At 44.3% G+C, this 23,314-nt stretch overlaps 1 protein-coding gene across 3 annotated transcripts; it reads left to right on the forward strand.

Moving 5' to 3' along the window:
- The first annotated feature begins 649 nt into the window (after positions 1-649).
- Positions 650-18,558, forward strand: RNASEL (ribonuclease L). Of its 3 annotated transcripts, XM_027083082.1 has the most exons (8): positions 651-767; positions 3,200-4,857; positions 9,075-9,160; positions 10,407-10,612; positions 11,411-11,543; positions 15,510-15,640; positions 15,724-15,820; positions 16,294-18,558. In XM_027083082.1, the coding sequence occupies exons 2-8, from the start codon at positions 3,381-3,383 to the stop codon at positions 16,366-16,368; spliced, it is 2,205 nt and encodes a 734-aa protein (XP_026938883.1). In that variant the 5' UTR covers positions 651-767; positions 3,200-3,380; the 3' UTR covers positions 16,369-18,558. The 3 variants fall into 3 exon arrangements, with proteins under 3 accessions (XP_026938885.1, XP_026938883.1, XP_026938884.1); XM_027083083.1 differs by lacking the exon at positions 15,724-15,820; XM_027083084.1 differs by lacking the exons at positions 10,407-10,612; positions 11,411-11,543 and having other exon boundaries at positions 650-767.
- Positions 18,559-23,314: the final 4,756 nt, after the last annotated feature.

Raw genomic sequence — 23,314 nt, forward strand, 5'->3', positions numbered from 1 at the left:
AACCACTTGCCTGTGGTCACTCAGCAAAACAGCCACAGCTCTGGCTGCAGGACCAGGTCTTAAGACTGCCAGCCTTGTGCCCTTTCCAGGAGGCCACATCGCCTCAGGGTGGTGAGTTGACAGCACCCAGGTGAGCGAAGGAGCTTGGGCTTTGGGCTGATCTAGCTTCCTGGAGCCTCCGTTTCATCATCATCAGGATTGTTAGGGGTCGATTGGGTCCGAGTCTCTTGTGATGCAATGAACAGAGTGCCAGGCACCCTGTCGGTGCCCAATACATGTTTATTTACCATTCATTTCCCTCAAGAAGATAGGGGGTTTGGAACCACGTGGTCAGGTTGGCGCTGTGACCTGAAAGGCTGAAGGCTGAGCAGCACGATCTTGGACATCAAATCAGCCCTCAGCAATCAGTTAAGAGCCACCAAATAAATCCATGTATATGTATAACTGAATCCCTTTGCTGTACACCTGAAATTAACATATTGTTAATCCACTATACTCCAATAGAAAATAAAAGGTTAGAAAACAAAAGAGCCACTGCTTTCCTCTAGGAGGTTTAAAGGTGCTACTAGCTCAGGCCACCTCTGCTGAGTGTAGGCGTGGTCAGTGTCCCCTCCCTCCTCCTTTCACTCTCCTTTCTAGGCTCCGCCCCGCTGGCTCGCTTCTCGACGCTCCAGCCCCAGAAAGAACTGTTTCCTTGCTGGCTACAGTGTTTGAGGGTTAGATGCTGCCAGAGAAATAACCAAGGAAGAGGCGTCTGTGTTTAGAAGGTAAGGTGGGCAGAAGGAGGAGAGCTGGGAAAGCTTGAGAAGTTGTTTTCTTTGAAGGATTCCTTGGGCTTTGGGGACTGGAGATGACAGTGGGTGTAGAACTGGAGGAGAGGAGAGAGCTCACAGAGCCAGCTGGTCAGCCCCAGGGGGCCCTTTGGGCCTGAGCCCACCTGAGATTCCCAGGGTTCTGTCACAATCCACACATTATTTATGCAAGTCATCTCAGTTTATCAGGCACATCTTGTCATGTGGAGAAAATGAAACTGAAAGCAGGACTCTTCCCTTGCAGTGTTTTTGATGGGTTATTTTCATTTTCTACTCTGATATTTCACTTGGGGGTTCTTTTATTATTATTATTATCGTCATTTTTATTTGCATTTCCTCAAAAGGAGTCCAAGATGTGGTATTCTTAAACGATTGTATTACACTGGAGTTAGCAGTTGGAGGTGGGCTGGAATAAATAAAAGACCGGAGGAGGAAAGAAGTTCGAAGAAACCCTGAGTCTTCCAGGTTTCTTCGAGATTCTTTCCTTCTCTGGTCCTTTATTCCGGCCCACCTCACACTCACTGTCACCGGAAGTGTTTACACAAACATTGGGTCCAGAGAGTTCATTACCGGGTGATTGTGCTTCCGCTGCACATTTGATTAGACCTCTGAGGTAAGGGCTTTGACACTGTCGGAGGGGGTGAGATTGCTGAAAAATGGTTGCTCTGTGAATTTTGCAGCAGATGTAGTTATGTAAATATTCAGGTAACAGTTTGCTGCCATCTGCTGTTTGAATTGGGTCTAAATTGCTCAGAGCTGATCAAGGGCAGTTGGATTAAACTGACACCCCAGGTTCCCTATTTGTGTAGTGTGTATATGCACATGGGTGGGGAGACTGGGATTTGTTAACTTTTGTTTTCATAAACAGACGTAATTAGCTCTACCATTTATTGAAGGCTTAATATTTTCCCCTCTCTCTACTTCAATGCACTTTATACGGGGGACTGTATTTATTGTTGCCCCCATTTGAGGGAACAGAAAATTGAGACTTAATAATCTAAGGTTACACAATTAGGAAGTAAGAGTCTAGAATTACACGACCAGGGGCTCAAACTTCGATCTTGCTGAGTTGGGAGTCCGAGTTCTTAACCACACTCTACACTAGTTTGAATAGGACTGCACACATGCAAAGAACCAGGAATGTGCTGAGCGTGTTCAACCAGAAACACAAACTGATGAAAAACACGTATTTTCTTATTAAATGAGGGTTCTGGTTTTTTTAAAAGGCCATCTATTCCTAGTAAGAATATGTTTATATGGCATTGGGAAAAAATGTATTAATATAGGTTGAGAATCCTAAAAACAATCATAGCCTTTGACTCGGCATTCAGTTCTTTGAAATCTATCATAAGAAATCTATTATAAGATCTATCATAAGAAAACAAGCTGAAGTAAGCTAAATTTGCTCCAACATTATTTCGAATTGTGAAAAAAATAATCATTTTGAAACTCTGTTTTAAAAGTTATTTTAAAAATTTGCTCCATAGTAGAGAACTGAAAAACCTCTCTGATGGCATATTGCATAGCCGTCAAAATGTTTTAAAACACTTGTAGGGCTTCCCTGGTGGCGCAGCGGTTGAGCGTCCGCCTGCCGATACAGGGGACACGGGTTCGTGCCCCGGTCCGGGAAGATCCCACATGCCGCGGAGCGGCTGGGCCCATGAGACATGGCCGCTGAGCCTGCGCGTCCGGAGCCTGTGCTCCGCAACGGGAGAGGTCACAACAGTGAGAGACCCGCGTACCGCGAAAAAAACCAAAAAAAATCCCACTTGTAATAACATAGGACATTATTTATAATAACGCATTAAATGAAAGGAGGCAGGATACAAAGTTACTTACAGAGCATGAGCCCAACTATTTTTTTTAAAATCTATAGAAATATACTAAAATATTAACAATACCTGTTCCTGGGCAATGGGAGAATAAAGTAATAATTTTCTTGTTTAAAATTTATATATATTTATAATATTCTATAATAAAAATTTCTATAATAGATGTATTTTGAAAAAGTTGCTAGTAAAATTAATTTCTCAAATTCAAATGTTTTCGTTTTTTTATAAATTTATTTATTTTTGGCTGCATTGGGTCTTCGTTGCTGCGTTCAGGCTTTCTCTAGTTGCTGCGAGCGGGGACTACTCTTCGTTGCGGTGCACAGGCTCCTCATTGCGGTGGCTTCTCTTGTTGTGGAGCATGGGCTCTAGGCGCGTGGGCTTCAGTAGTTGTGGCTCACGAGCTTAGTTGCTCCACGGCATGTGGTATCTTCCCGGACCAGGGCTCGAACCCGTGTCCCCTGCATTGGCAGGCAGATTCTTAACCACTGCTCCACCAGGGAAGTCTAAATGTTTTCTCACTATTATAAAATTATGAAGTTCCTCTCTCATCTCCAGGTGGAAAGTTGGAAGACTTCAAGAGTATTGTCCTTCCTGATACTGGTGGTCTGTAGCCATATAATTCTGATTTACCCTGACAGGATTTTCTAAGAGTTCCACGTCTCTTTGATCAAATCCCAAGGAGAGAAGTTTTTCATTTTCTTGAAAAAAAGGCAAAAAACCAGTGGTATTTACCATCATGGAGACCAAGAGCCCTAACAAGCCTCAGGAAAGACCCACACCCTCTACTAATGGGAGGGTTTCAGGGGAAGACAATCATTTGTTGATTAAAGCTACTAAAGAAGATGACATTGAGCTGGTCCAGAAATTGCTAAAAAAAGGGGCTGATGTCAATTTCCAGGATGAAGAATGGGGCTGGTCACCTTTGCATAATGCAGTACAGAGTGGCAACGAGGACATTGTGGATCTTCTGCTTAACTATGGTGCTGAGCCCTGTCTGCGGAAGAGGAATGGGGCCACTCCCTTCATCGTTGCTGGCATCACTGGAAATGTGAAGGTGCTCAAACTTTTACTTCCGAAAGTAGCAGATGTCAACGAGTGCGATGTTCATGGCTTCACAGCTTTCATGGAAGCCTCTGCGTATGGTAGAGTCGAAGCCTTAAGGTTCCTGTATAACAATGGAGCCAAGGTGAATTTGCATCGAAAGACAAAGCAGGATCAAGAGAAGATTAGGAAAGGAGGGGCCACTGCTCTCATGGATGCTGCTGAAGAAGGGCATGTAGATGTCGTGAGGATCCTCCTTCACGAGATGGGGGCAGATGTCAATGCCCGAGACAATATGGGCAGAAATGCTTTGACCTATGCTCTTCTGCACTCTGACAATGAGAAGGTGAAGGCCATTACTCGCCTTCTGCTGGACTGTAAGGTTGATGTCAGTGTGAGGGGGGAAGGAAAGAAGACGCCCCTGATCCTGGCAGTGGAAAAGAAGAACCTGGGTTTGGTACGGATGCTTCTGGAACAAAAACACATAGAGATCAATGACACAGACAATGAGGGCAAAACAGCACTGCATCTTGCTGTTGAACTCAAGCTGAAGGAAATCGCCCAGTTGCTGTGCCACAAAGGAGCCAGAACAGATTGTGGAGACCTTCTTGCCATAGCAAGGCGCAATTATGACCATGACCTTGCAAAGTTTCTTCGCCAGCATGGAGCCGTAGAAGATTTTCACGCTCCTGCTCAAGACTGGAAGCCGCAGAGCTCACGTTGGGGGGAAGCCCTGAAACATCTCCACGGGATATACCGCCCTATGATTGGCAAACTTAAGATCTTTATTGATGAAGAATATAAAATTGCTGACACTTCTGAAGGGGGCATCTACCTGGGGTTCTATGAAGACCAAGAGGTAGCTGTGAAGCTATTCTATGAAGGCAGCACACATGGACAAAATGAAGTCTCCTCGTTGCAGAGCAACCGAATCAACAGTAATGTGGTGACATTCTATGGCAGTGAGAACTACAAGGGCTCTCTGTATGTGTGCCTCGCCCTGTGTGAACACACACTGGAGGAGCACTTGGCCAACCACAGAGGGGAGGCTGTGCGAAATAAGGAAGATGAGTTTGCTCGAAATGTCCTCTCATCTCTATTTAAGGCTGTTAAGGAACTACACCTGTCTGGATACACTCACCAGGATCTGCAGCCACAAAACATGTTAATAGGTAAGTCCCCAGTGTTCTCTTAGAAACGTAGGGCCTTTTGTCACGAGGGGAAAGGATTTTCATGGCAGAACAGGGAAGAACTAGAGTCAGCGTGGATTGTTCAGTTTGAGGATTAATGTAACAAATCGATGGTGACAGTGCAACCTCTCCTGCTACCAGGTATAACCCGTATTCCACGTGGAGGTCGAGGATGCCAATGGAATAGCAGGCTAACCTTATATTGCCCTTGGCAAATACAGATTTGTAGGTCTTGGATGGAGCCAGCTCTAAGAAGTTTGAATTCTTAGAGTAGTCTGCAAGTCAGGGAACCTAGAAAGTGTGTTCCTTCAGAGAAGGTGGCAGTTACAGTGAAACTTAATGGCAAAGCTGAGGTTAAAATTGGGATCCAGGTTAAGATGTGACACGGTGAAACATACTGCAAGCAGACCGAACAAGTCAGTGTCCACTGCTGCAAACCAAAACCAAAATAAACTAAAGCAACATTCAAGGATACAAGCAGAGCTGAGGGCTTTGCTGGTGGCGCAGTGGTTAAGAATCCGCCTGCCAATGCAGGGGACCTGGGTTCGAGCCCTGGTCCGGGAAGATCCCACATGCCGCAGAACAACTAATCCTGTGCGCCACAGCTACTGAGCCTGCGGGCCACAACTACTGAGCCCGTGAGCCACAACTACGCACCTAGAGCCCATGCTCCACAACAAGAGAAGCCACCACAATGAGAAGCCTGCACACTGCAATGAAGAGTAGCCCCTGCTCGCCGCAACTAGAGAAAACCTGCACAGCAACGAAGACCCAACACAGCCAAACAAACAAACAAAAAAACGAAGCAGAGTAGGGAACAAACGTATGGACCCCAAGGGGGGGAAAGTGGGGGGGCAGCAAGATGCATTGGGAGACTGGGATTGACATATATACATTAATATGTATAAAATAGATAACTAATAAGAACCTGCTGTATGAAAAATAAATAAATAAAATAAAATTCAAAACTTCCCCCCCCCAAAAAAAAAGCCAAGCAGAGCTGAGTGTAAAGTCCCAGGGGGCAAGGTGGGACAGTAAAAAGAGCCTTGGCTTCAGCCATATTTAAGGAGCCTTGCAGCCTTGTCCCACCACTTTGTAGCTTTGTAACCTCAAGCAAGTCGCTTAATTCTGTGAGCATTGGTTTCCTCACTTGAGACTGATAATACCTCCCTCATAAGGTTGTTATGAGGTCTAAATGCAGTATGTCAAATGGACATGTCATCTGTACATTGCAAGTGCCCAACAAAGGCCAGGTGCTTGTCTAGAGGGCTAAGCAGAAGCAGACACCTAACCTACAGACATGCACTGACATTTAAGCTTGGTGTAAGGGACCAGGGCAAAAAGAAGATGTGGGTACTGAGAGTCAGAGAACGGTACTTAAGGTCCTGGAAGAGAGAAATAGGTAGACGTAAGATCTGGTTTTAGTGTGAGGACAGGTGTTTGTGGCACTCCTTCCTGGTTTTAAGCAACTTCGCTGGGGAGACTGACAAGGGCCAGAAATATGTGCAACTCTACCCAGTAAGGAAGTCTTTGAGGCTCAGCCAAAGGTGAGGTCCTTCCCAAGTTTACCTGCTGATCTTGATGCAAAAGGATCACACATCACGTTCTAAAGAAAAATAAGTTGTGACTACCTATTCTTTGAAATTTCTAGCACCACTTCTTCCATTCTTAAGCTTGAACAGTAAAGAACTGATTATATTTCTGCCTCAAGGTGGCGAACCTAGCACATACTGCAGACTCTTCCCTGTATTAAATCCCTCCAATGATGGGAAAAGATTTTTAAATGAATTCATAACTGAGATCAACATTAAAAAAAGAATTCCTAGAGGACAAAATCCTTGAAGAATCATGGAGAGACTAAACATAGATAGGATGGGATTGAAGAATAACACAGGAGTCCAGGACAAATGCAGGAAGCCACAGATAAACATTACTTATGAACGTAGGAACAGTGTAGAAAAGTGCCACTCCAAAGTGATGGAAGCCAGAAGCAGGAGAGGACCAAGGACCAGCTAGCAGGCAGATTGCTGCGACAGTCGACACTAGGAAGATCAAACCCTGGGCTTCCCCTCTTCCCCAGGGACCAAGCATCTATGACAGACCTTTCTTCTACAGACAGGGGGACTGCTTGAGACACTGGGTCATTGGTGATATCAAGAGAAACAAAGAGCAGTTAAACATGCAAGATTTCTGCCAAAGCAGCTACTAAGTGGCATGTCCTGCTTACCCCCGAGCTTCACTGAATAAAATGCAAAGCAGAAGCTCTGACGACTGCTTCCATCCCTCCACTCTGTTGGGTGGCATTAACAGAAACAACTCACAGGACATCAGGGAGTCTTGACCGCAAAGTAAGGCTTACAGTCGAAAATCACTTAGGATATGCAAGAGGTGCCAATACCATGAAAGAGAGGCATGAAACAGAAGAATTTACACCCAAAGAAACATAGCTCACCAAATGTGTACGTTTCCATGGCTGTTAAAAGAAATTGTCACAAATCTGGTGGCTTAAAACAACAGGAATTTAATCTCCCACAGTTCTGGAGGCCAGAAGTATGAAACCAGTTCCACTGGCACCAAATCAGGTGCCAGCAGGGCCAAATTCCCTCTCTACACTGTAGTGCAGAAACTGGGCATAAGCATTAAAACTTTTTATAGCACTTTAACAATGTCTGTTGAAACTGAAAATAAAAAATTGGGGCGTGTAAAAAACAACTCAAATGTTAGAAGAGAGGTGAGGTATTCCATTAGGTACTTTCAAATGTCAGTAGCAGAAAACTCGACTCCAAGTGGCTTAAATAAGGGAAGGGAATTTATCACTTCAAATAATTAAGAGTGGTCTGTGGTTTCTGATCTGCACCCCATCTGCCCCTTCACCCTCATCACAAGCAACTTTCTGACTCTGTCCCTCCTCCCCAAGTGCACACTTGGGCCTTCCTTCTGCCAGAGTGGACTTCTCCACGCATTCCTAGCTGGAATCCTCTCTTCCCTCTGTTCCCCATTCCACTCACCTACCCAAATTCTACTTTCTGATCTTTTCTGTCTAGGCGTCTCTTGCATTTTTTTTTTTTTGGCCGCACCATGCGGCATGTGGGATCTTATTTCCTCAACTAGATTGATCCCATGCCCCCTGCAGTGGAAGTTTGGAGTCCTAACCACTGAACCAGCAGGGGATTCCCTAGGTGTCTCTTCCTTAAAGAAAACTTCTCCACCCTCCCCGCACCCCCACCCCAGCCATGTAGCTCTTCTCGTGATCCACTTTTAGGGCATCCTGCACTTTTGGCTAGCATTTTCAAAATTGCAATTCATTTAATGTTTATCCTCCTTTAGTATCGGTCCCCTTGCCCAGAGACTCTAAACTCTGTAGGGCCAGGACTGTGTTCTCCTTCCTCACCATCATTTTTTTCCCCTCACTAAACACTTGTTGAATGATTTAGTGGGTTCCTTTTTGTTAGACTCTGAGTTTCCTCACAACTGTGATGTCTAAGTTCATAATGAAAGGAGTTTGAGAAGCACACAGTTGTACTGGCCATCATCCTGTGTGGGGTTACCCAGCCTTCCTCTCAGACTCCTTGAAGCCACCTCTTCGAGGACAAATTACTGACTCACCCACCTTTCATTTTGTTCCTGACCTCTCTCATCCATGCATCCCTCTTTCTGAGGACTTAGTGGCTTCCTTTAAGGGAGGAAGATTCTGAAGGGGGCGAGGAGGCAGTGACTCATTACCAGCACGTGGTTTATTCGTGGTAACAGATTACAACGTCTTAGTGGGCAGTGACCAGTGGGCTTGACTTGGTGGAATGCTATGCTTAAGGTGGTCTTGGATTCGGAGCCTTGTTGTTTAGTTGTTCTTTGGCTATAGGATGTAACCTTAACTCCTGCCAGCAGCTTCTTTACAGATCTGTGCTCTTTGACCCCAGGAGTTGCATGACTGGGGAGCTGGTTATACTTATCCTCATGCTTCCCCACCCCTTGGCTTGGAACAAATAAAATGTAAGTCCTGCTCTTGGCACATACCTGAGAGATCAAACGACACAGTGCACGTGACAGTGTTTTGAGAAGCAAACAGCAAAGCAGATATGAGCTTATCATTGTCTTCCTCAGAGATGATAGGTTGTACATTGTGTTACAGACTTATTTAAATTAATTACGGCATGTGGAGAATGAGGATTTTCAATGCATCTCTACAAATCATCCCTTAGATTACAAGAATGGCGCTTACCTGGCAGATTTCGATAAAAGCATCAAGTGGACCGGAGATCCACAGGAAATCAAGAGAGATCTAAAGGTAATTTCTACAAACAATTTACTTTTCCATCTTTCTGCTTCCTGCTTTGTTCATTACTTTACTCCCTGTGGCCAGTTAGAGGATGTTCTTATTTCAACCAGAAGGAAAGACATTTCACGGCATTTCCCTGGTACTCACTGCCTTCACTCCCTTGCAGACAGCCAAGTGGGTGTGGGGTTGACCATCGCCGTGGCCCCTTTCTCTATCTCTTTAGATCTCTCTCTGACCCCACAGGCTGAATAGTAAATACACTGAACACGCCACAGTTCTTCCAGAATTACCGCCAGGAGATTTTCTCCAAAATAATTCCACAATTCCTGTAGGAGGTATTTTCTGCCTAAAGACAAAGTAAATGAGATTTCTTTTCCCACTCTATTCAAACACGTGTGCCAAACTCCTAGGAGGGCCAGCGACTAAGGCCCTCTCAAGCACAGCGGAGGGATGGGATCGATCCGCACCTCAAAAGAGACTAAACTTGGCCCCAAAGATTGAGATCCTGAAAGAACTGTTTCTCCAGAGAGGAGACAGAACAGAGACGTAGCCTCTGCAGACCACGGCTCCCAGATAGATTCTGACCTTGTCAGCGCAGCTCTCGCCTGGAGTTTTCCAGGGCGCTGAACTTCCAACCCAATAGACGAGAACTCTCCATCCATGCCTGGCCTTTCTGGTTCAGCGGCTCCAGATTTTAGCTCCTTCACTGACTGGTGTCCTTCCCAGTGCAGTTTCTATGCTGGCCTCCTTCCTGGTCCTTCCTCCCTTGCTGTGCCCTGACTCCTGGGGCCTTCCCTCTATTCTGCGGGACCTGGTCTGGCTCCTTTATCTGTGGCCTGACATAGGCCCGACCCAAAGTCCCAGTTCCCACCTAGACTCTGAGCATCCCCCTTGTTTAAAACCTTCTCCCTTTCCCCTGTTTATCTAAATTCTATCCGTACTTGGAGGCCTAGCTCAAATTCCTCTTCCTCTAAGCAGTCTGCCCTGACAACCCTGGCCTGGGATTATCTTTTGTTCCTTATAAACCTAAACCTATAAACTATACTACCTTGAAGGGGTAGTATCCTAGACTATACTACCTTGAAGAGTTCTCTGTGCACAAGCCCATGCCTTCTCTCCCTGACCAGGCTGTGGAATCCCCTCGAGATTCTACGCGTTTTCCATTTGCTCATAGCCTGTGCCACACCCTCCAAAGTTCCCCAAATAGAGTGAAAATTCATAAGCGCTTTTGGCTTGATTTATGGCTTTTGTGTAGGCCCTGGGACTGCTGGTCCTGTACGTGGTAAACCAGGGAGACATTTCTTTTGAGAGGCTGAAGGATCTAAGACATGGAGAGTTGATTCAACTTTCTCCAGATGAGGAAACTCGGGACCTCATTCGTCACCTGTTCTCCCCTGGGGACAATGTGAAGGACCATCTGAGTGGCCTGCTGGGTCATCCCTTCTTTTGGAGTTGGGCGAGGTAAGGAAAACTGAGTGTATATTACGGGCCTCCAGGACAGAGACAGTGAGTGTTAGTCAGGGCTCTTTATATATGTACAAAATAAGGAAATGCCTCATGCAATATTGGGGCTGAGAAGTTCCACTATTTGCCATCTTCAAGCTGGTGACCCAGGAAAGCCAATGGTGTAATTTAATCTGAATCCAAAGGTCTGGGAACCAGGGGAGCTGAAGATGGAGATTCCAGTAAGGGTCTGAAAGCCTGAGAACTGGGACAGCTGAGGGCAAGAGAAGAGCCATGTCCCAGCTGAAGCAACCAGGCAGAGAGGGGCGAATTTCCCCTTTCGTTCTAGGCAGGCCCTGCATAGATTTGATGATGCCCACTCACATTGGGGAGGGCCATCTGCTTTACTGAGTCCACTGGTTCAAATGCTAATCTCCTCGGAAACATCCTCACAGACACACCCAGAATAATATTTAACCTGGGCCCTGTGTGGTCAGTGACATTAACACATAAAATTAACCATCATGGTGAGGTGGGCAGGAGTCAGGCTGGGAGTCAGCAGACCCAGGCTTTTCTCTCAGCTTGGCATTTCCTGGCTGGGTGTCATTGGAGCAGTGACTGAACTTCTCTGGATCTGGTTTTCTCCATTGAAGAATAGAAAAAGGATGAGGGAAAACAGAGAGAGAGAGAGCTCTCCCCTTATGCAGATTTTAGAGACATGCTTTTACTACTCCTATCAAAAGCCAAAATCTAATAGTTCTGTAAAGATTAGATGGAATTAGGATGGAACAACCGTGATGATTCTGTCGTTCTCAGCCGCTACAGGACCCTTAGGGATGTGGGAAATGAATCTGACATCAAAATGAGAAATGCTAAGGGCAAGATCCTCCAGCTTCTGCAACCTGGAACATCTGAACTTTCCACAAGTTTTGCCCAGTGGACAACTAAGGTGCGAACAACTCCTATGGTCTGGGAGTTATTCCAGGAATAAGAATCTGTGTCATGTGTTATGTTGGTTTTCCTAACTGTTTTATACTACGGGCCTGGCCCAACCAAGTGGTGAGAAAGGGGATTTTCCTCTCCCTCCTCCCATCCCAGGTCCCCTCTGCCCTTTTGAGTCTCTGCTCCAGGCCAGGCCCTCCTGAGAGACTCATCCAGGCTCCTCTTCAGGATGGCCTTGTCACAGCCCAAGAGCCTTTTTCTTTTCTGTGACTCTTTCTCTCAAGCCTTGTTTTCTGAGCGAGGTCTGACTAATAATTCTATTTCCACTGTGACAAGAGCAGCTGATGAAATAGAGTTTAGCCCAAAGGAGGGACTCCCCCATGGGGCATTTCCATCCAGGGAGACTGGCTCCCTCTGCTGTCAGTGAACAGCCCTGCCTGAACATCCATGTACATAGACACACCTATTTTCTGTATGAGAGAACAGAAAATGAAAAAAAAAAAAAAAAGAAAAGAAAAAAACATGATCTTTCAAATTCCTCCTCTTCCAGAGAAGGTCCACTCAATATAGTGGAACATAAAAATTAATCACCATTTCAGTCTAGTCAGTACTACCAGAACTTTCGTTATTATTAATGAGCAGACATCTATCAAGTACCAGTATGTGTTAGGCCCATGCAAGGTCAGAGATATACAAAACAGAGTACAGCATCCATGTGGGGCGGAGAGACCCACAGAATGATGGCTGTGGGATACATGCTGGGTACCCCAGAGACATGGGCAAAGCATTATGGGAAAATCTATAACTCTCAAGTCTTTGAGTGAGACCAGCAGCTTCTGTTATCTTAAGAGCTGAAGAGTTCTTTCAAACCTCTTCATTTCTGCGTCTCATTTTTCTTTCCTTCCCTTGCTTGCCTCTAGACCACATATCACACTCATAATTGCTGGCTTAACGTCTCTCTTTCTTGCTACACAGTAAGTTCCACGAGGGCAGAGACCATCCGCTGTCTTGTCTGTCATTGTATTCTTGGCATGGAGTAGGTGTGCCATGGCTCTTTGCTAAATGAATGTCTATAAAAGTTCAGCTAAAAATTAAACTTGTAGAAACAAAGACATTTGAAACCAGAGCAGATGATAGTAATAGCTAACGATCAGGTAGTGCTAACTACATGGCAGCTGTAGTTCTCAGGACTTTCCATGAGTAACCACAGTTAATCTTTACAACAGCCTCTGAGGCAATTAGCTCCATCTTGCAGGTGGGTAAACTGAGGCACAGACAAGTGATTTGTTTCAAAGGCACAGAATCAGTAAAGGGTGCAGCAGGATTTGAAGCTGGGCACTCTGGCTTAAAGGCCATGTGCTAACCTGTAGCTGATAGAGATTGTCATTTGCTTTTTCTTTTTAATGTCTGAGACAGAGAAACAGTACTACAGGCAATAGAAAGGAGAAATCCAACCTCAAGACTGAAGTGCTAGTAAAAGTGGTTACAAAAGTAGAAATAAGAGAAGTATAGAGCACAAAGCACAGAAGAAGCAGGTGATGAAAGCTATCGTTTCCCTTCTTTTCTCACTCTCCACTCAGTGTTAAATGGAGCATTATTTTCAGACCATATAGGAAAGTCATTCTCTTGAAGGTTAATTATCTGGCCTTTACTTTCTGTTTGAAAGCAGAAGCAAGGTTTGAGAAAATGCAGTGGTGTTGGGTAAATTGTCAATCAAAGCCCAAAGGTCCAGAGGCACAAGAAGGAAGGACAGAATTGAAATGAAGGGGAAAGTACAAATAAGGTGCTAAATATCACTAGAGAGAGAAAGCTTATGGAGGTAATGGAGCGTTATCAGTCATCAGATGTGATGATACAGGTGGGTTCTAAGGTGCAAAAATGTAATTTTAAAAAGTGTGTCCAGGGGCTTCCCTGGTGGCGCAGTGGTTGAGAGTCCGCCTGCTGATGCAGGGGACGCGGGTTCGTGCCCTGGTCTGGGAAGATCCCACATGCCGTGGAACGGCTGGGCCCGTGAGCCACGGCCGCTGAGCCTGCGCGTCTGGAGCCTGTGCTCCGCAACGGGAGAGGCCACAACAGTGAGAGGCCCGTGTACCACAAAAAAAAATAAATAATTAAAAAAAAAAAAGTGTTTCCAGAGAACAAGATACAACAACGAGGAACCTGGGAGACAAGGGGGTTGGAGAAAATGGGGCTGAACCCAAAGACGCAAGACTCTATCATCCAGAGAAAGGAGCCTCAGTTCTATTTATAAACATGAAAAATTATGGTAGAACTACTTTTTTATCCTCAGATAATTTACATAAGATTTTATTCTGATTGTACTACAAATGACAAAAGGATACCCAATCTACTGTAATAGAAGGTACAGAATTGAAAAGCGAATAGGAAAATAGAGATACAGAAAAAAAGATAATACAAATGAGACCAAATATTAAATGTGCCAATTCCCCTAGAGAAACATTTAAAACTGATTAAAAATAAAAATATAAAAACGTATTTAATCAACAAGGTCCTACTGCATAACACAGGGAACTATATTCAATACCCTCTAATAAACCATAATGGAAAAGAATGTGAAAAAGAATATGTATATATATGTATAACTGAATCACTTTGCTGTACCAGAAATTACAACATTGTAAATCAACTATATTTCAATAAAAAAATGGGAAATAAAAAAAAAAAGGCCACGCGCTAAAGCGGCTCACTGCACAATGTTATGATGCCATCAAGTCCACCAAATCATTTAATTGCCAAGGAAGTTGAGGCTCAGAGGTGGAACCCCAAATACTCAGGGCTGGAAAGCCAGAGGTTGGCAGAGCTGGAAAGAGAATTCTGTTCTTTTGTCTCCCAGTTCATTGGTTCTTTCCCTTAAATTTCATTGACATATGTTGAATTTTGATTGACTTCAAGTCTTATCTTTTCATTTTCAGCTTTGTTGTCCTGTTGATTTTGGTGACTTGCCCATTTTCCTGGGCGTGCAACCAGTTTTCCAGTGTGGACTCCACCTTCTTCACATGGCTGCCTCTTCTCACAGACATACATGTTCAGCATTTCTCACATGTGCTCCACACATAGTACCCCCAGGCAGGCTTCTAGTCACCAGTTACTCTTCCTAAGGGACCCTCTGGCTTCATGGTTGTTGCATCTTATTCTCTTACTCCAGACTCTTTCTACCTATCAGAGCCATCTACAAGAGGAAGGCATTATTATTATTATTATTATTATTTTATTTTTTTGCGGTACGCGGGCCTCTCACTGTTGTGGCCTCTCCCATTGCGGAGCACAGGCTCCGGATGCGCAGGCTCAGTGGCCATGGCTCACGGGTCCAGCCGCTCCGCGGCATGTGGGATCCTCCCAGACCGGGGCACAAACCCGTGTCCCCTGCACCGGCAGGCGGACTCTCAACCACTGCGCCACCAGGGAAGCCCAGGAAGGCATTATTAATATGACAGCAGCTGCCCTGGGACACCTAGGGACAAGGAGAAACATGTAACCTTTGGAAACATAATTACAAACAAAACAAAACAAAGAACAACCACACTCACTATGGCAATGGCTGCAACGCCTGGTTTCAGTCAGGACAACCCTCTTGAAGGAGGAGATGTAATCAAGTATGAAATTGGAAGGGTGGCCACAAGGACAGTGCTACTGTAGAGTATAGTGAGCAAATTTCCTCGTATAGTAGCCAACGATTTCCTAAACCATGTTTTAATGTAGTTAATTTCTATGAAAACAATTCTCTTGGAAAATAGATACACGAATTTAAAGTTATTTATAATTCCACATCCAAACACAACTACAGTTAGCGTTGTGGTGTACGGTGCTTACGTCCATTCTTTTCTTTGTATTAATTTGCTTTATCAATTAGTGGAAATTTTGACATATATTCAGATTTGTACTCTGCCTTTTTGTACTAACATTCAGGATTTATTTTGTGTTGCCACCACATTCTTGTGTAATGTTTTTTTAGATTGACAAATTTGTGATGGAAAAAATGAATGAGTTTTATAAAAAAGGCAACGTTTATCAGGACACCGTGGGTGACCTGCTGAAGTTCATCCGGAATTTGGGAGAGCACATCAATGAAAAAAAGAATCGAGAGTAAGTCATGTATGAGAAGTCATGTTTGAGATGAGAATAATTGAAAAATTCCAGTTCTAAATTTATATCTGCTAATTTGATAGAAAGAAGAATATTTATTTTGATGAAAGTCATTCCTCCTTCTGTGTGGAAAAGGGCCATCACAAGGGTCTTACAGTCAACAGTGGACATGCCCTGCAGGTTCTCCTCTTCCTTTTCATTTTTTGCTGAGCCCCCTTTAACAGTAGGCTAGCGATTCTTGTGTGAAGAAACACAGGGGACTGCGTGGCTGGGTAAAGCGAATGTAGCATTGGAAGAGTAGCCCCGTGTTAATCCAATTAGCTTTCGCTGCCAAAATTCTTAGCTGTAAACTCACAAAAAGCTTGCAGTTTTGAGGGCTTTTTTGGATTTCAGCATTGTAGATAAGGGATTGTGGGATAGTATTATGTTCATTTTATGGATAATAAAACTGAGGTTCATAAAACTTAAGTTGCCAAAGTTTAGTCCATTAGTTGAAGAGTCAGGAGATGAATCTTGCTCTGTCAGATTCCAAAGTCCTCATTTATTCTGCTATAGAAACCAGGGGAGCAAAAAAGGTTTCCAGGGCCATATGCTATAAAGGGGGGATGCAGAGTTTGGGGCAAGCATATCAAAATATTTATGTTTCATTTCAGGATGAAGTCAAAAATTGGAGAACCTTCCCAGTATTTTCAGGAGAAATTTCCCGATCTGGTCATGTATGTCTATAGGAAACTACAGAACACAGAATACACAAAGCATTTTCCAAAAACTCACAGCTAAATAAGCCTAGGTGTGATGGAGGTGGTGGTGGTGAGCAGGCTGGCCAGCCCTAGTGCCTTTTGAATTCAGGGAAGTATTTTTTTGCTGTGTAATCCTGGGCGAGTCCCAACTCTCTGGGCCTCTTGACATTTTTTTTTTTTTTGGCCGCACCACGTGGCATGTGGGATCTTAGTTCCCCCACCAGGGACTGAAGCCATGCCCCCTGTAGCGGAAGCACGGAGTCCTAACCACTGGACCACCAGGGAATTCCCTGAGCCTTTTGACTAACCTGGTTGCTTGTGAGCAATGAATTGGATAGCTGATGTGTCAGTTCCTGGTGCCGTGCTCAGCATTCTCCACGTTTATAACAAAAAAAAGCATATGCTCAAACTACTCTAGTCCTTTTTAAGGGTAAAGCTTAGTGGCAGGAGCTGGGAGAGCATCCTGCTAAGATTCCTCTTGTCAACTGCACCAAAGGAGTGAGTTCCTAAACCTCTAATGTTTTATGTTTTACATCAATTATCTCATGTAATTCTCCCAACAACCTTGCAAGATAAGATTACTATCCCCTTTTAGGAACTGAAGAGCCTGAGAGACTCAGGGAAATTGAACTACTTGCCCCAGATTATACAACTTGCACAGAGCGCAGTATAAATGGACGTGGTGTTATTGTTACCTCTCACTCGGCACCTTAGAACTTAATTACTAGCTCAGAGCTCTTCTACATGAGACCCAAAAGGTCAAATGGGCTCTGGGTGGCTCATTCATTCATTCAATATTTGTTGAGCACTAACTAGTATAAGTCTAAGCACCAACTGTATGAAATGCGTTCCTTCTAGAATCACCTGTGTTGGTTTTCTATTATGTCAAGGCTGTATTTCTCAACTGTAGGCAATCTTGCCCTTCAGGGGCCATTGGGCAGTTAAAATGTCTGTCAAAGCTGAGGGTGGGGGGTTGTACTGGCATCTAGTAGATAGAGGTCAAGGATGCTGCTGAACATTCTACGATATGCACAGGATAGCACCCCCGAAACACAGAATTATCCGGAAGAACAGAATTAGTGACACTGAGGTTGAGAACTTCTGCCTTAGCGGGCTGTGCTACCTTTGAACTGGCTGGGAGCCCAGGACTGTGGACTGTGTGGCTCACCTCACAGAGGACTGACTTGAGTGTGATGTCTTGCTTTTCGATCTGCAGTGAGACAGTTCCAGTGTCACCCCCTCAGGAAGTCCTCTGAATGCCCTCACTTTCCACACCCCTGTCTGAGTGTCCTCTCTGGCTTCCTAGCACCCATGGCCACCCAAGAGCATGTTTCTCTCCACCCAGAGCATGATTCTTCCCCACTGGAATGATATATATGTCATTGGCTCCTTAGGGCCCATGATAGATATATTTTTTGATGTGTATCGTACAGCCTAGCAAAATGTCTGCCACATGGTAATGACCAATAAATATGCATTAAAAATGAACGATCCCTCTTCATACATGAGTAATAATGCTAGGACATATTTTGATGGTGTTTTATAAGTTATAAATTACACCTGCATATTTTACTTCTTTTCGTTTTCAAAATAATCCTGTAAGATACGTGTTGCGATCCTCATTTTGCAGATGAGGAAACTAAGGTTAGAGACGTGTTGATTTACTCTAATGCATAGGAAGTGTCACTGTCTGAATTTGAAAAGATTTTCTGGCATGAAGTCTGATATTCTTTCCATTTATCCTCACTGTGGTGGTGAAGATGAAGCTTTGTAATGAGAGGAGCTGTGAGAAAAAACAGTGTCTTAGGTTCTTTCTGAAAAGGAGATGGTCTTGACTTCCCTGGTGGTCCCGTGGTTAAGGCTCTGCACTTCCAGCGCAGGGGGTGCGGGTTCGATCCCTGGTTGGGGACTAAGATACCATATGCCACAGGGCATGGCCAAAAATAAATAAATAAATAGAATTTAAAAAGGAGGTGGTCTAAAAAGGGTGTCACTGAATGAAATTAACAAGTACTGGAAGAAAAAAACTTAAGACTTTTCTTTAAGGTTTTAGGAGCAGCAAGGTTGCTTTAAGTTTTAAAAGTAAGATTTGTTTTTCTGATTTGTAGTGAGTACTTGGATATGACAATCAAATGCCCATTTGTAAAGCATATTCAATAAAACTTTGAATTACCTGAATGTCTGATTTTCTCTGAGTGACATTTCTACTTTAGAGAGTAGTGATATCTACAATAGAAAATGCTCAGTGATTAATTCCTGGGTAAGCTTTAAGAAAGGCATCCTGCTCTTTAAAAATGGGAAAAGGAGCCTAATTTCAGCCCTCCATTAATTCGGGAACAATACACACCTTGGGGGTCCTTGTAGAAAAGGAAAGGTCTGATCATTGTACTCTCTACTTTAATCCTCTAAGCGTTTCTGTGGACATGCTGCAAATATTTCTTATTCAGTTGCCATTATCACAAACATTTAATTGAGCTTGTAGTTCATGTTAGGTACTCTGTTAGGCAAAGTGATTCTGTGCTTGGGCTTGTCAAGCAGAAGCGCCGGTTACACAGAGACGAGGGGAGCTTGCCTGCCTAGAATGCACTGAACAAGCAACACAGGAGAGGAAAATTATGGTAAGAATAATAGTTACCACCTCTTGAGCACCTACCGCTTTCCAGAGCCTAATGCTTTCATATATGACATCCCATAACAAACATGACAATGCCATAAGATGTAATTATTTCCATTTTACAGAAGAGGCAACTAACGCTCAGAAAGGATTGCTAAGTCGCCCAAATTCGTATGGGTAGTAAGTGGAAGAGCCAGGGTGCAAACCCAGGTCTGCAAGTCTCCATCTTTCTGGAGAGCCAAAGATGGGGAGTTCAGGTAGGCTGGATGGTCTTTGTGAGAATGTGTATCGGGGCTTTCATCCATTCCTTCCTATTAAAGCCTAGGAGGTCAAGGTTACCCATGGCCTTCATAGCAACCAAATCCAATGGTCCTTCGCTGTCTTCATCAACCTCACACCACAGTTGATTCAGCTGACTACCCTTTCGCTCTTGCACCTGTCTTCTTTAGCACCTGCAGCACCACACTTATTGCTTCTCCTCCCCAGTGGTTGCTCCTCCACAGTGTCCTTTGCCAGCTGCTTCTCTGCTCAACCCCTAAACCTTGAGTGCCCCCGAGTTAATCCTCAAGCAATTCACTTTTCCTCTTTTCTCCGTGGATGAACTTTTCAAGTGCCGTGACAAGTATCGTCATAAATAGACAGATGATATCCATGTTCTGAAATTTATCCACATAATTGCCTACGAATTATCAGTCTTGTTTGCTTCTTTTTTCCCATATGCCCTACATCCAATCTATTAATAAGTCCAGTTGGTTCTCTCACCAAAATAAATTCTAAATCTGTTCACAACCTTCTGTGTCTGCTGTGCTCAAGCTACCGTCATTTCTCATTTGGACTGAAGCATGAGCCTTGAGCTTTCATCCTCATGCCCCATCTTTTCTCCACAAAGTGATCTTGAAAAAATAGTCCATGGTGAGAAACTGAAACGAGCTCTTCCCCCGGTCCCTCTTTCAGCCTTGCACATGGCCAGACCCCCACTAGCTCAGTGTGAGTGAGGAAAGATGGTGACCAGTGAGATGAGTTGGGCCCTGATTATGCGGTGCTTTTGAAGCTAGGCACCAGACCCTCTAGGGACATTCATCAAGTGACATGGGATGGACACAGAAGCATGTGTACAATCCACAGATCAAAGTTACCCTCCATCGAAGGCCCCTTGCCTTCTATGGTCCCTAGCTGACAGCAATGTTCCCAATACATATCAATGTATTGAAGGAGGGAGGTGAGTACAATGGACGATTTGTTACAACATTTTACTCAGTGGGATCTCCGGAATCTTAACGTTCCCTGGTTTCCTTTCTCCTTTGGCTAGTTGAGCTGAGAATCAAGTTGTCAAATCAACCCTAGATGGAAATCTTATTCATTCATTCTTTCAACAGATATTTATTATGTGCCTACTAAGTGCCGAGTGCCATTCTAGGTGTTTGGGATACATCCACAAACAGAACAAAAATCCCCGCCCTCAAGGAGCTTATACTCTAGCAGAGGAGAGAGACAATACACAATAAGCATAATAAATACATCCTCTAGTGAGAATGAAAGTTATAAGCATTACAGGAAAAAATGAAAAAGGAAAGGAGGATGTAGGGAGAGCTAAGACAGGGGTGGATGAGTGGGCATTGGGGCCATCAGGGTAGCCTTCAATGAGGAGGTGAGAACTGCCCAGAGACTTGAGGTGAAGGGAGGTCCATGTGAATACATGGAGGAGGAGCCTTCCATGTATTCAGCAGCGTGAACAGCCAGTGCAAAGCCTTGAACTGGGAATGTGTCCACTATGTCTGAGGAACTGCAGGGAGGTCAATCTGCCTGCAATGAAGGAGCAAGAGAGAAGCAGGAGATGAGGTCAGAAAGGCAATGGTGCCAGGTCTCTAGGACCTGGAAAGGCATTTTAGGGGCGCTGGATTTCACACTGAGATGGGAGCCATTGGTGGTGGTGGTGGGGAGGGTCAGCGAGCAGAGAAGTGACATGAACTAACGGATGTTTTAAAAAGCTCACCCTGGCTGCTGGGAGCAGAGAACAAGAGCAGCAGTGAGGAGACTGATTCAGAGATGATTTCAATAGCCAGGCGAGAAATGATGGTGGCTCAGGCCAGGTGATAACAGTGAAGGTGGTGCTACCTTTGATTCTGAACATATTGTAGGCAATGTGGCCGTCATTAACTCTCTCATGTCTGGCTGCAGTGAGACAAACAGCCCAGCCCATCAGACTCCTGCTTGTTGCTCTTGGTTCCGATTTTTCAGCCTAAGATTTCGCCGCAACACAGCCTGAGCCAACCGTACATCTAAGGCTATGAAGGCAGCCCGTACTTGTACCTTACTGTAGGACTGACAGGCACGGGATGCTGTGCAACCTAGCTGCCCAGGTTTCTCCCCACACACACCCACGGGCTTACCTCCTTCTGGGGACTGAACGAAACTGATGAACTCCTGACAGAGAATGTAATGGAAACACAAGTTGGTTTTACAGAAGAAAGGTAACCGGTATTTTTCCAACCAGGTCAATAATCCTTTGTACTTTGCAATCTAGAGTCCAAACAAACAAGGAACAGAAAAGAGAAATGCAACTGAATCGCTAAGAAATGCAGCTTAGCAAGGGCAATAAATAACCTCATGCTTGTAGTATTTGGCCCAGAGAAGAGGTGTGTTGATTAAAAATAGTATCTAAGGGAAGCGGAGACTGGGGTTGAGGTTCTCAAAGGACTGATTGGTAGGAAAGGAAAGGCTTGTTTTCTCATCAGAAAAATGTTTCTCGTTCCTGGGTGAGGTTGTTTAAGAAAAGGTCAAAGTAAAAAAAAAAATCTAAGTTTTGCTTGAGAGAAGAGAAGCAGGAGAGATTTTGGTCTGTTGTGTCAAGTCATAACTCTACTCAACTTGCTTCTTTGTAAGCACACTTACAATTTCTCACAAGCTCCCAACCCATATCACCTACACAACACAACGAAAACACACAAACACTCACACATAACATCATTTAGAATACGGGATGGATCCCTGAAGGATGTAACTACCAGAGAAAAGAAAAGAAAAGAAAATTTTAAGTCTTGGGGCTCTCCTAAGGAAACCAAATATAAGAATCAAGTGGAGTGTCTTTCTCAGCTCTCCAGATCCCAGAGAATAATAAAACCTTGTTGTGAGCATGGCTGAGTGAGCTTTCTGATGCCACATGTCACAGGTAGGGCATGAGGAAGCCGTTGGTGAGTCCAAGGTCTACAGAGTGGAAAAGGAGAACAGGAAGGGGGGAAAAGGAGAAGAGAAAGACAGTGAACAAGGACAAGGAAAAAACATATAAAGAGAAAAAAAGATTGGGAGAAAGATATGTCTCATGGTCAAGTAGTCACTAGGAACTGTCGAGTGTCATCTTGACTTGAGCTACACCTTACAATGCAAATAATTGCTATGTGGCCCATGGGCTGCACTGCCTATCTCACACCCATGGCAAGCATCACAAACCAATTCCCAGACTCTTTCTGGCTTAGGTGTGGCCTCAGAGTTCTTCTCAACACAGTCCTCCAAGTATCTCCTACCCAACGACCACAGTGGACACGAGAGGTTAATCCCTTTTGCTAACCATGGACTACAATATAGAGGAAAGAACTCACCAGCAGTTGCTTGCCCAAGTGGTAAAAATGCAAAAAGCAGAAATGTCTACCTGGCTTGATGCTGTTTGTCCTACTTACCTGCTTTATAGTTTCTTCCATAGTCACCCTCAGGAGCTCCTATCCCTCTCCCTGTCCGAATCCACACATCAAATTCAGCTGCCTCTTCCCCCATCCCAAACCATACACCATCAAGAATCATACTCACCAAGTCAAGGGGTATTTCTGGCCACAAGCTCCACTATTCAAGAGTGTAAAATGGTGTCTGACCAAAGACCTGCAAAAGAAAGCTAAGAAACAGCCAAAGGGGTCTAGAGTTTCTCTTCATGAAAATGTCACAGTCCATCTGCAGCCACAGGCGAAGAGAGGTTCCATTGCTTTCCTATATCAAGGGACATTGATTCTTAACTTCATTGCACTGAATCAACTTGCTTTGTGCAAAACAACCAAGAAAGATTAAACTGCAAGATTCATTTACCTTTTGGCTCCATCCTGCCCCGACCTGGGAGTTCTCTTGCCTGTGTGCAAAGGCCAAAGCTCATGACATTAAAAGGTATTTATTTTGTGTATTGCATTATTCATTTCTACAGGACTTAGAAAGAGCAAAGGCTTAAAGCCTTTTCATAAAGAGAAATACCTTTGGATTTGCCTAAATTCTTTAACCGGAGAAAGTAGAGAGAACAGAGGATATGAGGATTAAAGGTACAAATTACTTAGGGGGGCATTA

Source organism: Aethalodelphis obliquidens, unplaced genomic scaffold (genome assembly GCF_003676395.1).
Source record: "Aethalodelphis obliquidens isolate GAN/ISIS:26980383/991018 unplaced genomic scaffold, ASM367639v1 scaffold48, whole genome shotgun sequence".
In the NCBI taxonomy this organism is placed as follows: Eukaryota; Metazoa; Chordata; class Mammalia; order Artiodactyla; family Delphinidae; genus Aethalodelphis; species Aethalodelphis obliquidens.